Raw genomic sequence first — 15,640 nt, 5'->3', positions numbered from 1 at the left:
GCCAGAGAGGAAAGGCATTTCAGGCAATAGGTGAAGAGTGTAAATGCTTCCAAGGACAAGTGGTCCCCCTGGAATAGGGGAGCAATCAGATGATGGTCAGAGTATGCCTGAGACCTTAATCATCAGGCCCTGGGGGTTATGTGCCTCCCCCCACCCAGCTCCCCGCAAAGGTCAGATCATTTCCCAAGCTTTGATTTGATCCATTCAGATGGGGTTAGGCACTCTGGCCATAGACCCAGTGGGGAGCCTGTATAGGCCCCTATCCTCCAGAATCTAGCACAGGCTATATGGCCTACAGTGAGACAGACCACTCCATTCCAAAGGTCCAAAGTTTTATTGTTTTGAATACATTCTCCAACAGCCCCCAACTTCCCTCCCCACCCCCACCCTCCATCCCCAATACAGAATAAGGCTTGACCACAGACCCCCACCCCAAGGGGCCCCAGCTGGGAGGCAGAGGGGGCTTCCAGTTTGGTTTCAGGGTTCACCCTTCCCACCCCCCACCCACCTGCCTATGGGCTGGTCCTAGGAGCAGCTGGGGGTGAAGGGGTTGGACCAGTGCTGGGGTGGGGAGTGGAAGAGGGATAGCAGGCACTTGTAGAGATTTGTGGCCTATGGGTGGCATCCCTCATCCTCCTCTGCCCCCTACCCCTCACACACATGGAATTTTTGGTTCATCACAGAATGTCCAACTCTCCCCTGTTGTAACCCTGTGGGGTCAGAAACCCAGGCACTCATGGCCCCTGGAGGGGCAGGGAAGGCTGGACTGGGGCTGAGGATAGCCAGAGGTGGACAGGGAGCGGGTACAGGAGGCACAGAACAGGGAGGGAGACAAGGCTTTACTTCCTAAGCGATTGTAATAAAAAAGTTCCTGGGCATCAAGGCCAGAGCCTCAGTTCAAATATAAATTCCCCAGAATGGAGGTGGCCCCCTTAATCCCCACCCACCCACCCACCACTCTGCCCAGAGCTTAGAAACCCACTGAGACCAGAGAGCCCCCAGCCCTGGGCACCCGCCCACCCTCACAATTAAAAAAAAAAGAAATTAACTTTTATACAAAACATGGGGAGAGGAAAGGGAGGAGGCAGAGAAGAAACTAGAGCTGCCCTTACCTCCAGGGCACAGGGGAGTTAAGGCAGCAAAAGAAGCACTGGGGATGGGGGAACAGGGTCCCCTGCCCATAGCCCTCAGGAATCTCGATGCTCCAGAGAGAGCTGGGCTGTGGCATGCTGGAGGTCAGAGCTCACCCGCCTCGGGGTGAGGGGACCTCCAGCCTCCCCAGGACCCTCCCCACGCACTTTCTTGTCCTCACCCTCATCCTCAAGGCCCCCAGTGGGGCCCCCACCCCCCTCCAGTCGACAGTCTTCACTCCAGCGCCGTTTAAAGCGCAGTTTGAGGGGCATGCACTGTGCGGCCCCAGCTGTCTCGCCAGGCTCGGGCTTGGGGGGTGCAGGGGGGGCACGAGGCGTCTTGAACACCTCCCCATCTTCCTCATCCTCATCGCTGATGTCAGTCACCTCCACCTCCTCTGACTCGCCTTCTGAGATAGGTTCCACCTTGATCTGTGGTGGTGGTGGAGGGGGGGCCAATGCCCCTGCCCCCTCAGCCAGCCCCCCTGTGCTTCCACCACTGCCAATGCCACTGCTCTTGTCAGTGCCTGCTGGAGCCTTCTCCCCAGCTGCCCGCTGCCGGCGTCCCAGCGGGGGCGGCTGGAGCTTAAACTTGAATGGGGAGGAAGAGGAGGACGAGGCTGAGGAGGGGACTGGTGGGGTCTCAGGTGCCATAGGTGGCAGCGGGCACTTGTCAGGGCGCTGGGGCTGGGGTACCACCAGCCCAGGGTAGTGCAGGAAGGCTCGGGGGCTGAGGTGGTAGTTGTAGACGCTTTGGGTGTGGGCCTGCAGGTACCGTTTCATGTCCTCAGGGCTGAAGGAAAAGTGGGAGCCTCCCCCTGAGCCGCTGGGGCCCCCGCCGCCACTGGGGTACATAGGGCTCAGCGTGGGCGAGGGCGTGTAGGCCAGGTGGGTGGGCGTCATGGGCAGAGCCGGTGATAGCTGAGGTGGTAGCAGGGAGCCAGGCCCGGCCAGAGGGGACACAGGGAAGGGGCTTAGGGGCTCAGGGCCACCCCGGGGCCGAGGGTAGACACGGAAGACACCAGGGTCATGGGGCAGACGGGCCAGCGGGGGCCCACGGAAGGCACCCAACTCCGGAGGGCCTGGTGGTCGTGCCCGGGGGTCCTCTCCCAGTGGCTCCTCCAGCTCTGAAGTGCCATCGCTACAGTCACTGACTGAGCCTCGGCCCAGGCGTCGGGCCACCACAGCTGAGAAGAGGGAGGACGAGGACGAAGAGCAGGCCGGTGGTGAGCGGGGGTCCTCGGTGGGGGACAGCACCTCAGAGGGTGTTGAAGGAGGAAAGCGGAAGTGGCTGCCGCCCGATGGCACTGGAGGAGCACTCTGGGGCACTGCACCCCCTGGCAGGAGAGGACAGACATGGTGTCAAGGCCACTGGCTTAGTCTGGACATCCAGACCCCCTCTCCTCCCTCAGAGATCATTCCTGCCAGCCCTGGTACTCACCAGCCAGCCCCACATCAATGAAAGGGTAATTAACCAGCACCAGTTTGTTGAAGTTGAACTTGTAGGTGAACCGTTTCCCCTTGGTCTTATGCAGAATGCGTTTGTTGTAATAATAGCTGTGGATGTAGGGACACCATCAGACGGTCAGTCACAGGGGGCCCAAGTCTGGACCCCCATATCATGACATGCCTTAGGTGCTACTCATGAAGGAAACTGAGCAACCTAGGCCACAAAAGATATCAAGTACCCAAAGGGTAGGGACCAGCTCTCCCCTCAGGTCTGGAGCCAGACTAGAGGCTTACACCCACGACTATTTTCTCTCCTCAGGACACCTCTGTGTGACAAATGGGTTCAGAGAAGAGTGAGGACTTGCCCAAGGTCAACAGCTATGATTTGGAAGAACCAGGAGTCAAACCCAAAGTTTATTCCCATGGGTCAGGGGCTCCCCAACCGATGGGGAACTGTCCACATCTGCCCAGGGGCTCTGCCCTCCTCACCGCAGGGCCCGGCTCAGTTTGTCATAATTCATCTGCGGCTTGCACTTTCGGACACCCCAGAGCCGAGCCACCTCGTCAGGGTCCTTGATGACGAACTCCCCGTAGTCCCCCTGCCAGGCGATGACACCCTGGTACTCCTCCTTCCGCAGCAGCTCCAAGATGAAGTGCCACAGCTGGATCTGCCTGGAGCCAGGAGATGACTCTGGCTTGTAGGCCCAGTCCGGGAAGGCGAACCCTGGGGACAGGAGGCAGGGGAGTGGCTCCAGATTAGGGCTCCAAGTCCAGGCCTCTGGGTCCCCTTTCAGGGTCCACCTCCTACCCCACCCTCAACGTGGGGAAATCCATCTCCCCCCTAAGCCAAATCAAGACCTGGGTAGGCAAGAGAGACAGTGTATGTCTGTCTGTGTGTGAGGGGGCTAGATGGGGGGGGGTGAGCTGGAGCCTGCTCCAGCGACACCCGGAGAAACAGGAAACCGTCGGCGGCGGGTCCCGGGGCCAGTGCCAGGGGGCCAGGCACCAAGCCAGGCTGGCGGGTAGGGCTGCCAGTGGGGGAAGGGCAGGAAGGGGCATACACGTGGCCAGATGGGTTGGGGCAATGTCCCCCCACAAGACCCCCACTCCCATTCAGGGCTAGTCATACTGATCCCCAACCTCTGACAGCAACTCCGGTCACCTACTAGGAATATACACTGTCTCCCTCCCAAGATCTACCAGAGCCTTTACTCCCACCCCAAGACCCGAGAGAATTTTTTTTTTCTTAAAAGGACCAGGAGGGGTGGGGTGGCTGGTTGATGATGAGGTCAGCGCTTGCACACACAGAGGCTTCTGTCTTCCCTGGAGAGTGAAACCCAGACTGTCTGAGAGAGGCCCCCCCCCAAGCCTGGACCCTCTGTGCTGCACTGCCCTCCCCAGACCCACACACATGGGCCCAACCTGGCTGGAGGGCCCCAGCCCAGGCCTCGAGATTGAACAGGCACTACTGGAACCCATTTCCCCTTCTGCCTTCTCATCCTCAGCTTCTTCCCTGCCCACCTGCCTACCCGCCCCCAGCATTAACCTTGGATAGAGGTTGGTGGTGGGCTGGCTGGTCCCTGGAGGGGGTGGGCAGCTGGGGGGGGAGGAGATGGGGGGCTGCGGTTGTTGTCATTTCCCAAACCCCGGGGTAATCAGGGACCATCAATAATTCAGCACTAGGCAGCCGGTAATGGAGGGGTGGGAGGAGGGAAGGGGAGGAAGAGAAGGAGGGGAGGAGGCAGGGCAGGGGCCCTGGTGCCACTAGAGGGAGAAGGCCAAGGTAGACAGCTAAACATGGGCGGGGTCCCAAGTCCCAATCAGGCAGTGTGGGTCAGCCTCTCTCTAGGCTGGCCCTGGCTCAAGCCCCAGCTCAAGCAGGTACCAACCAAGCCTGGGGCAATGCTGAGACTCCACCCCAGTCTGGAATCCAACAGGGGATTCTTCCTCTGGAGGACACAGGGGATCAGCAGTTTCTGCTCCCACGGGTACCACCTCTAAATCCAGAGCGGACTGTCTCCCCCACCGGGACCCAGCTCCCCCACCCCTGGCCAGTATTCTCCATTAAGTCCCTGCCCCATTCAGAAATCCCAGCTTCAAACCAGCCCCTCAGGGCTCCAGGGATATGACCTACAGCAGACACCAGCAGCCACTGCTCCATTCAGAAGTGACAGCCCCTGACAACGCCTTCCATGGACCCAACCACCATAGCCCTATCCTCTCAGAAATCCAGGTGTTCGTCCCATTATCCTCACCCTTCTAGAGAACCCAGGCCCCTTGGGAACCCAAGTGACCAAACCATCAGCTCCATGAACCCTCCCACCCCCTCCTCCAAAAAGCTCCTGGCCCCACCAGGACATCAAGCTCCATGTTCCTCCCACCTAAACTCCAATCTGGCTCTCAGATCCAGGAAGGGGGTTGGGGGGGTGAAGCCCCTGAGACATCAGTCTGGGGTTGGAAGGATGTGCTGACTTCCACCCTGCCCCCCAAATTAAAGCCACCCTTCCCAACCCACCCACCCCAGCCTCCTTGTCCCGGTAACCAGGCAACGTGTGTGCAGCGACAGTCCTGGGAGCGGGGGAGCAGGAGGCTAAAAATAAACTTTGCAGAAGAGAAGGAGTGAGAGAGACTACATGCAACACAAAGGAACTCGGAAGGGAGGTGGGGGGCTCTGGAAAGGCCTCAAGCTGCATGCCAGGGACTGTGTCAGGCCCCCTTGTGAAGCCCCCTCCCTGAACAACCCCCTCAGGGGCCAGGACCCTGGTTCCCACTCCTGGCAGGGACCCACCCCACTGCCAGGCCTACCCCTACACCGGCTTTCCTCATCGGACATGGCATACATGAGGTCCTGTTCCCCGCTTTGGGGGGAGAAGGAAGAAGGGGGGGTGACGTCAGGGTGTTTCAATGGGGCTCTGTTCCCCAGGCCTTAGAGCCTCGGAGCCAGGAGCCAGGCACGGGCAAGGGGAGCGTGTGTAAGTGTGTGCTGTGTCTGAGTCCACGTGCTTAAATCAGGGAACCACCAGGCCTGCACCAAGAAAGCTTGAGAGTGTAGTACTTCTGGAGCATGGGGAAGACAGTAGGAGTAGGGAGAGAGTATCTGACACTGAGAGGGGTTCAGGACATTGTGAGACAAAGTGGAGAAGTGGCAGCAGACAGAAGGGCTGGTACAGCGGGGTCCCAGAAAGAACACCTGGGTCCCACAGACGTGGGGAGACTAGAAACCTGGGGGAGCCAAACTCCAGGACACCCCCCCAAATTCACATGACTGCCCAAACTTTTTTTTAAAAGACTGGGGGGAGTCGGAAGGGAGGAGTGGTGGTAGAGGAAGAGCACGCCGGCCTCCTGGGGGGCCCCAACACCTCCCCCACTCCAGGCAGCCCTTCAGTGGCGCCAGAGCCGGGAAGAAAACAGGAAGTGGGAAACAGCCGTGGCATAGGGGAGAGGGGCCGGGATGGAGGATCGGATGGAGGGGCGCAGAGTCGCCAACCAAGAAGCAGACAGACCGACTGACAGACCAACGAACCGACCCGGCGACCAGGAGGCCATCCCAGGCCCCCGCCCCTTCCCCCAGTCAGAGAACCCAATGGAGGCTCGGCCCCAAGACAGGCTTGGGGGAGCGGCCCAGCCGGTCCCACCAGGGGAAGGCCCGTAGCAGGGAGGGAAGACGAGGCGGGGTTATCTGGGCGCCTGGGCCCATTTCTCGGGGTAAGGGGAGTCTCCTGCTGTCCCCAAAGCCCAGCGGCCCTGGAGCCCGTGGGAGCCGGAGAGTCCGCGGGTCGCACGTGACTGACCCTACACCACACTGCACCCCTGCCCCAGCCCCCTCCTCGGTTCCGATCCCTACATGCCATTCCAAAGCGCCAGAGCCCGGCTCTGAGCCCTTTAAGAGCCGCCCCCACCCGCCGAGGGGGGGGGGGGCGGGGTGGGTGGGCCGGTCGGGGCACACACCCGCACACAGGAGCGGAGCCGGAGCCGCAGCCGCCGCCGGGGGAAGGAAACAAGTTTGAACAGCGGCGCCCGGCCCCCTTCCCCCTCCCCCGTCCCCGCCCGGGGCCGGATTCCGACGGGGTGGACGGGCAGGGGGCGGCTGGGACCCCTCCCCCCAGCGCGCCCAGGCGCAAAGTCCAGCGCGCTAGAGCCCGGGGGCGGCGGGGGAGGGGAAGGGGGGAAAAGTCCGAGTGGGAGGGGGGTTAATCCCGCTGCCCCCCGCCCGCCGACCGAGCGGGGGAGGGGAACCTTGGCCCCTTAAGGAGGAGTAAGTTGGCGGGGAAGAGGGGGGCGGAGGGAAAAGACGGCCGGTTGAAAGAGAAGAGCTGGGTGAGGAAGGGGGGCGAGGGGGGGAGCCTCTGCGTCCACCCCACCTTCCCTACCCTGCTCAACCCCCAGCCCCCGGCGGGGCGGAAAGAGGGTACCCAGGTATCCCCTGAGCCACCTTAAAGCCGCGCGTTCTAAGGTCGGAAACAAAAAGTTCCTTTTTCGAACGTTCGGGCTGCGCTTTGGAACTTTGCGACTCCGCGCGGGCGGGGGAGTGAGGAGCCGGCGGAGACGGGCGGGGGAAGGGCAGCGTAGCCCGGACCCCGAGTCCGGGATCCCCACTCATGTCCTCCTCCTAAAAGCCATCCCTTTTCCCCCTCTAAGCCGGTGCAGGGCACGTACCGCGGTGAAGGTCACCGGCTGGACCGCGCAGCACGGAACCGGGGATAGCGGGCCCCGTGGACAGCCCCCCCCACGCCCCGCACACGTCCCGGCCCCCAGAGTGCAACGTGACAGAGCGGCGGGGAGGGACCCCGTCACCCTCCGATCCCGGGAGTGAGGGCGAGCCCAGCTTTCCGTGTCCAGGCAGGGAGAGGACCAAGACTCGCAGCACCCAAAAGACTCCGCCCGGAACCAAAAACTGGGGGTCCCATGCAGCACCCCCCGCTCGCGCCTGAGATGCAACAGGTCTCGTGTGCTTGGGGGTCCCCCAGAACTGGGGCTCACTCGGGCTCCTCCAGAACCCTTCAGCCCCCCCAAAGTTTCTCCGCCTGGTTTCCCGGGGCAACAAGTCTCCCCCACACGTGCTGCCCCCGCCCCCACCTGTGTCCGCCGGGGTCTTCATGCTGGGGGGCCCGGGGCGAGGCACCCCGACTCCGGGCCGCAGCTCCCGGCGCCCGCGCTGCCCCGTCCCGTCCCGCGCCGGTCGGGCCGCCCTCGCCGTTTCACCCGGCCTCGCCTCTCAGAGCCTCTCCCCTCCCCGCCGCCGCCTCCCGGGTTAATATCGCACTCCGGGGCCGGGACGCCCACGCCCCCCGGCCGGCGACGTCACCGCCGCGTCGCCATGGAGACACTGCGCCCGCCCCCTCTCGGCGCACTCACACACTCTCTCGCCGGCGCGCAGCCACTGAGGACTGGCCGGCTGTGGGCTTAAAGGGGCCGCGCCACGGGGGAGGAATGAAGGAGGGGGCGGCGGTGGGATGGGGTCCCGGGGTCATGACCCTTCTCGGAGACTCCAAGTCTGAAGATAACTTAAGTCCTCGGCACTCGCGACCTGCCGCCCCTCCTCCTCTCCTGCCCACTGCGGGATCCAGATTGTCTTTTGGGAAGCCTGTAAGAGCGGAGGATGGGGGGGGGGGGATACCTTCTAAGGGAGGGTCAGCAACTTTTGTCAGGAGGAGGCAAAGACCTTTGGAGAGGAGACAGAATCTTTTCTGCTGGGGGGGGAGGGGTCGGTCAGGACCTTGGAGGATGATCAAGACCACATTTCCCAGCCTAGCTTTACCCTGCCCCCCCCCCCAATCCTGAGCCTGTATGGGGGCAGCTGTCCAGGGGTGGGGTGGAATGGGTGGGAAGCATTTCCCAGCATCGGAAATGGGGAGGCGACTGTGCCCTCCGCTCCTCCGGGGATGGGGTCTTGGCCTTCCAGATAGCCCCAATCCCAGCTGGGGAGGAAGTGACCAAAGAGAATGCATTCGGGAGCTCCCCCCTCCATCCCCAAGCTGCAGCTGTCCTGGGGACAGGGCCGACACCGGAGGTACCCCCACCTCCACCACCAGGGCAGGGGGTTCCGGGGGTGGGGCCAGGATGCGAGGGGGCGACCAAAGTCGGAACAAATGTGCTTCCAAGGGACACTGGGGGGTCGCCAAGAGAGAGGAAGTCAGGGCTTAAGGATGAAGGCCATCGCGTAGGGCAGTGTTAAGTCTCAGTGCTCCGAAGCCGGGAGGGATGGATGGAAACTGAGGCTTTGGGAAACAGGAAATCAGCACTGATCAGATGGCCAGCCGGAGCCAGCAACGGGGTAGAGGGCAAATGGAAGCAATACTCAGGCCAAGTCTGGAGTTAGAGTCTCAAAAAAAACACAACTCTGAGGTACCACAGGATGGGAATATAGGGGGAGGGGTGCTCCAAGAGGATGAAAACCAGAAGATGAAGCAGGGAGAGATGGGCTACTGGGAGGGAAGGCCTGCAGGGTCAGCTCTGGTTTCTTAGGGCTTCTAGTTCAGCCTTCGTTGCTGGGTTCCTAGCTGCTGGGTTCCTAGCTGCTGGGTTCCTAGCTGCCTTACAGCAGTCCCTCACGAGTGCCTCAGAAGAAGTCTCAGGCCTCTTCCCTGGGGAGACCAAGGACTCCAGGGAAGCATCAACCCCACTAGGGAATTAATTATGTAACCTTGCCTAGGGACAGTGCAGCCCCCCCCCCCCCATATTGTAACCTTCTGGGAGCAGTGTGGTCCAGCAATAATCATCATCATTGTTATAAGTGCTTCCAAATTCCTAGTGCTCATGATGTGCTAGGTGCTGGACCAAACACTGCCTGGGGCATCATCTCCTTTAATCCTTACAAAAGCCCAAAGACTGGAATTACTGTTGTTATACCCATTCACAGATTAAGAAAGTGAGGCTCACCCCACAGGTGTGGCTCAGTGGATTGAGCGTCCTCCCATGCACTGAGAAATCCCTGTTCAATTCCTGGTCAATGCCTGGGTTTTGGGCTCAGTCCCCAGTGTGGGGTGTGCAGGAAGCAGCTCATTGATGTTTCTCTCTCAGATCAATGTTTCTCTCTCTCCCTTCTTCTCTCTCTCTCTAAAAAAAATCATTAAAAAATATGTATTTTTTTAAAGTGAGGCTCATAGGGGAAGTCAGTCTGCCAAAGTCCTATAGTCATGAAGTGTTGGAGTCAGCATTCAAATCCAGATCTATTCAATTGGAAACCATCACCCTTAACCACTAGGCCTTAGTACCACCTTTCCTGCCCCCTTGGATAAAGACAATGCAGAGTTTCAAAGATAATAGTCTTTTTTTTTTTTTTATCCTCACCCAAGGATATTTTTCCATTTTTTGTACAGATAGAGTGGGAGGGAGAGAGAGAGAGAAACATTGATGTGAAGGGACACATCGAGTGGCTGCCACCCGCACGACCAACCAGGGCCGGGGACAAACTGCAACCGAAGTACGTGCCCTTAGCGGGAACCGAACCCGGGTCTCTCCGGACCACAGGCCGATGCTCTAACCGCTGAGCCAAACCGGCCAGGGCAAAGATAATAGTCTTAGTGACCCCTGCCCTCCCACCAGCAAGTCAGAGACCTGGGTTGCAACCCTAACTCTGCTAACTGTAACAGCCAGCCAGTGTACCTCTTTGAGCCTTAGCTTCCTCATCTGTAACATGGGGATATTAACAAAGCCTACATGACCAGGTTGTTGTGAGAAACCTAGGAGGTAAAGTGAATATGTAATAAATATTGCTAATAATTATTAACAGAGTGAACTATATACCCCGTGGACAATGTAAGCACCTCTCACCCTACAGATTCCAATTGTAGACAATACACACATAGCACTGACAGTGTGAAATCGCCTGTTAATGTCATAATGCCACCCTGACCTAGTTGGGTAACTCAATCCCACTGCTTCTGAGAAACAATTGTGGATGGTGGGTATGCTTCATGGAGTGTCTGAACCCCTCACAGAGGATAGGAGTCCCTGTATAAATGTCCCTCTGGTGGTTTGTGAGACCTGTCCACAGATATACAACCTCTTAGGGGTCCATGTGACTTCACCATAGAAATGTGGACCCTCTTAGTTCAGTTACCTCTGGAACCCAAGAGTAACCCCCAAGGAAAGTGAGCCCCACCATGAAAATGTGAAACACCCAGGTATTATGATTAAAACTATTCATCACTGTTCATTCCTTGAAGACATACCATCCAATCCAGACTATGTCAATTCCAATGAACAAGGGGACCCCCCCCCCCAGTTTCTACAGAAAGCCTCCACGAATCCCTCTGGGTTGGTGAAAAGCCCAGCCTCTCACAGAACCAGGGCTATCATGTGATAAAAAGTGTAATGCTCTATGAAGAAAACAGCCCCCTCCTCCCTTGGACCTATCAATCCTTGTTTCGGTTTATTGTCCTGACACAGATGACATTTCTCTTACTGTAGTCAAGCTAAGGCATGGACAGAACCTGTCCCCACAGAAGTCGCAGCTCTTCAAGACTTCAATCCTGGAAACTGAGGGGATAATAAAAATCATAGCCACAACCCACCCACCACCCCTGTGAACAATAATGAGGTATTACTACTCTGTAAACATTGTAGTTCCCTTAGAAATAGCATGACCCACCCTCTATATAGAGTGTAGCCACCTAAACAATGTATGGTCGCCTCAAATAGAAAATATAACCCCATTATGGTTTCACCTTCCTCATCTCCCTGGCTTGAAAAGCTAAAGAGCTCCAGGGCCTAGTCCCAGGCCCTCTTCTCTCCTCTATGCTGGTTATACCCAAATTTCTTTTTTTTTTTTTAAATATTTTCTCTTGCACGGCCGGTGTGGCTCACTGGTTGAGCATCAACCCATGCACCAAGAAGTCACTGGTTCAATTCCTGGTCAGGGCACATGCCCAGGTTGTGGGCCTAATCCCCAGTGGGAGCATGCAGGAGATGGCCAGTCGATGTTCTCTCTCGTTGATGTTTCTTTTTTGTTTTGTTTTTATTTAATTAATTAATTAATTAATTAATTTTTGTTACAGATGTTTCTCCTTTTCCCCCCACTGATTCCCCACTCCCCCACTCCCCCCGCCCTGTCCCCAGCTTTGTTGTCCATGTCCATTGTTCATGCATACATGCATATAAGTTCTGTGGTTTATCTCTCCCCCACCATCCCCTCTTCTGGGGATTGTCAGTCTGTACCCCACTTCCACGTCTCTGGGACTACCCCATTCCTCAGACTGTTATGTTCATTATATTCCACAAATAAGTGAGATCATATGATACTTGTCTTTCTCTGTTTGGCTTGTTTCGCTTAGGATAATACTTTCCAGGTCCCTCCATGTCGTCTCAAAGGATAAAAGATTTTTCTTTCTTACAGCTGCATAGTACTCCATTGTGTATATGTACCACTGCTTTGTTATCCATTCGTCTACTGGTGGACACTTGGGCTGTTTCCAGATCTTAGCTATTGTAAATAGTGCTGCTACAAACATGGGGGTACATATATTCTTTCTGATTGGTGTTTCAGGCTTCTTAGGGTATATTCCTAGAAGTGGGATCACTGGATCAAATGGCAGTTCAATTTTTGATTTTTTGAGGTAACACCATATTGTTTTCCACAGTGGCTGCACCAGTCTGCATTCCCACCAGCAGTGCACTAGAGTCCCCTTTTCTCCACACCCTTGCCAACACTTGTTGTTTGATGATTTGTTGAAGGGGGCCATTCTGACAGGTGTGAGGTGATACCTCATTGTTGTTTTAATTTACATCTCTCTGATGATTAGTGATGTTGAACATGTCTTCATATGTCTCTTAGCCATTTGTATGTCCTGTTTGGAGAGGTGTCTGTTTAGTTCCTCTGCCCATTTTTTAATTGGGTTCTTTGTTTTCCTTTTGTTGAGTTGTATGAGCACTCTATATATATTGGAAATTAACCCCTTATCTGGTATATCATTGGCAATTCATCGATGTTTCTTTCTCTCTCTCTCCCTCTCCCTTCCTCTCTCTCTAAAAGCAATAAAGAAAAAATTTTAAATAAAAAAATATATATTTTTTTATTTTTATTGATTTTAGAGAGAGAGGAAGGGAGGGGGAGAGAAAGAGAGAAACATCAACAAGAGAACATGACCGCCTCCTGCATGCCCCCCACTGGGGATTAGGCCCACAACCTGGGCATGTGCCCTGACCAGGAATCGAACTGGCGACCTCTTGGTGCATGGGTCGTTGCTCAACCACTAAGTCACACCAGCCAGGCTACACCCAAATTTCTATCTCTACTCAGGACTCTCCCCTAAACTCAAATTTCACACATTGAAGTGCTTCACTGGCATCTCCACTTGAATTTCTCAAGTTTGCCAAGTCAAGATGGTCTTCCTGAGCTCCCCCAAATTGTCCCCACCTTTCCCTAGTCTTTACCATTTTAGGATATTGCAACTCCATTTTGCTGGTTGCTCAGGTTGAATACTTTAGAGTCATCCATGACCCCTTTCTTTCAACTGCCATCCAATCTGAAGGGAGGTCCCATCAGCTCTGACTTCAGCTATTTCAGAATTAGCTACTCTCCACTGTCACTACCACACCCCCGGTCTAGGGTCTTCTCACTGGTCTCCCTGCTGCCACCAACCCCTACAGTCTGTGCTCCACCCACAGCCAGAGGGTTTCTAGTAAATCAGATGATCTCCCTTTGCTACCCCAAACCCTCCAGCAGCCTTTCTGCCCACTGGGAGTAAAAACCAACTCCTCACCTCACCTTTCCCCTCATCTCCATCCTCTTGGCTATTTCTTGAATATGCCAGACATATTCCTGCCTCAGGGATTTTGCTGGTGTTGTTCCATTTCCCTGGAAGGCTTTTTTCCACAGAAAAACCACCTTCCCAATAAGATCTTACCTGACCTTCCTTGATCCCAAGTCCCTTCTATGCACTATTTTTCTCCATAGCCCTTATCCTCATCTGACATATATTTCCACAATGTATTTGCTTGTTGTCTGAATCTCTCCTCTTTAGTGTCAGCTCTAAGAGGACAGGGATTTTTTTGTGTGTGCCTGTTTTGTTGCCTGCAGTATCCTCCGCACCTGGCACAGTGCCTGACAACCTATGAGGGAATAAGCTCATTTTGAACAGTCAACTCCCTATACCCAATGTGATACCAATAAATGTAGCCCCAGACACACAGGGATACCCTCGTGGACAGTTGATTCCAAAACAGCCCCCTAAAATATCTGAACCCCAATGTGAATCACATAAGCAGGAAACAACCGAGGTACATGCCCTTAGGAGGAACCAAACCTGGGACTCTCTGGGCCACAGGCCAATGCTCTAACCACTGAGCAACTGGCCAGGGCCGGAAAAACTCTTAAAGGATTTGCTTGTCCTATTGATTGTCAGCTCCACAATGACAGGGGTTGGGTCTGTTTCCTTCGCTGCTTAATTACTGGTGCCTAGACCTGGGTCTGCCATGGAACAGGCTGGTGATACGTATTTGCTGGCATGAACTGAGTAGACACACAGCTGGTATCACCCCACAATCAAAACCCATTCAGACAGTACAGTGTCCATAACTGATATAAACCCCCATATACAGTGTGAATGTCATATGGACAGTATAAATCCCATATAGACAGTGCTCAAAAACAGGGTGACCCTCAGAAAACGTATACAGATAGAGTGGCCCTCATAAGTGATATGAGCCCCATGCAAACAGTACAACCTTCAGAGACTGTGTGAACTCCATATAACAGGGCAACCACATAAATGGTGCGAACCCCGTATAGGCAGTGTGGTCCTCATAATCAGCGTGAGCCCCAGATAGGTGGGGAGACAGCAATAAACAATGCGTGTCCTCTCAAGGCATATTCCCTTGTTAGTGTGCTCTACCACCCAGACAGCATGACTTCTTTAACATTGCGTGAATTCCTCTGTCAACAAGGTCAACTCCAGTAACCTGGGCATGCACCCCCTGTGACAGTCATATAAACAGGGTCACTTCCATCAGCAGTGTGACTCTTCCTGTGAACAGGGGAGCCCCATAGTCAGTGGCCTCATACAGTATAACCCATGGATATTGTGCCCCCTGCTGTGGTAGACTACTCTATGAGAGTGTAGACTCACCAGTGGGTGCAATAAACCCTAATGTCACTATGCCCATTAAAATTTTTTTTTTTTTTTTTTTTTTTTTTTTAATTCTCACCCGAGGACATTTTTTGTTCAGATAGAGCGGGAGGGAGAGAGAAGAAGAGAGAGAGAGAGAAACATTGATGTGAAGGGACACATCGAGTGGCTGCCACCCGCACGACCAACCAGGGCCGGGGACAAACTGCAACCGAGGTACGTGCCCTTAGCAGGAACCGAACCCGGGTCTCTCTGTACCGCAGGCCGACGCTCCAACTGCTGAGCCAAACCGGCCAGGGCTAAAATTTTTTTCTTTATTGATTTTTAGAGATAGAGTAAGGGGAATGGAGAGAAAGATAGAAACATCAATGAGGAAGATGGATTGGCTGCCTCCTGCATGTCCCCCACCCCCTGGGGATTGGGCCCACAACCTGGGCATGTGCCCTGACCAGGAATCGAATCAGGGACCTTTTGGGGAGTGGGTTGACACTCAACCACTGAGCCACACCGGCCGGGCACTATATCCATTTTATTAAGTCATGGATAATATAGCCTTTTCCTATACCCACCTTCCACTTAAACCCTCCGGACCTTTGTAACCTTCATAATATTATATGACCCCTAACAAAATATCTTAATGTTCTCATAAAAAGTTACCGAATTCTACCCTGGCCTGTTTAGCTCAGCAATTAGAACATCCGCCTCTGGACAGAAGAGTGGCAGGTTCAATTCCTGGTCAGGGGCAAGTAGCTCAGTTGCAGGTTCGATCACCAGTTGAGGTCCTGTGGGAGGCAACCATTCAATGTGTGTCTCTCACATCAATGTTTCTCTCTCCCTCCCTCTCTCTTGTCTATCTGAAAAAATTAATGGAAAAATATCCTTGGGTGAAGATTGAAAAAAAAAACACTGAAAAAAAAAAAAAGTTACCCAATTCCCCTTCAACACACATATTAGGACAGATGACTCCCTGAAGGGTGGTATACGTTGTTATGG

The 15,640-nt window shown here is 55.2% G+C and overlaps 1 protein-coding gene across 1 annotated transcript; it reads right to left on the bottom strand.

Moving 5' to 3' along the window:
• Positions 1–319: 319 nt before the first annotated feature.
• ERF (ETS2 repressor factor) lies at positions 320–7,835 on the bottom strand. Its single transcript, XM_036275962.1, has 4 exons — positions 7,656–7,835; positions 3,069–3,303; positions 2,572–2,687; positions 320–2,467 (listed from the first exon to the last, which is right to left on the bottom strand). Exons 1-4 carry the CDS (start codon positions 7,675–7,677, stop codon positions 1,188–1,190), a joined length of 1,653 nt encoding a protein of 550 aa, XP_036131855.1. The 5' UTR covers positions 7,678–7,835; the 3' UTR covers positions 320–1,187.
• Positions 7,836–15,640: the final 7,805 nt, after the last annotated feature.

This window comes from Molossus molossus, unplaced genomic scaffold (assembly GCF_014108415.1).
Source record: "Molossus molossus isolate mMolMol1 unplaced genomic scaffold, mMolMol1.p scaffold_m16_p_21, whole genome shotgun sequence".
Taxonomy (NCBI): domain Eukaryota; kingdom Metazoa; phylum Chordata; class Mammalia; order Chiroptera; family Molossidae; genus Molossus; species Molossus molossus.
This window is presented reverse-complemented; position numbering and strand designations above follow the sequence as displayed.

Excerpts from the sequence above, each read along its gene's own strand:
- ERF (XM_036275962.1), bottom strand. The coding sequence starts at position 7,677 with ATGAAGACCCCGGCGGACACAG. Across the intron at positions 3,304-7,655 it reads GAAGACCCCGGCGGACACAG|GGTTCGCCTTCCCGGACTGG; the intron begins GTGGGGGCGGGG and ends TCCTGTCCCCAG. Across the intron at positions 2,468-2,571 it reads CATTGATGTGGGGCTGGCTG|GGGGTGCAGTGCCCCAGAGT; the intron begins GTGAGTACCAGG and ends CTCTCCTGCCAG.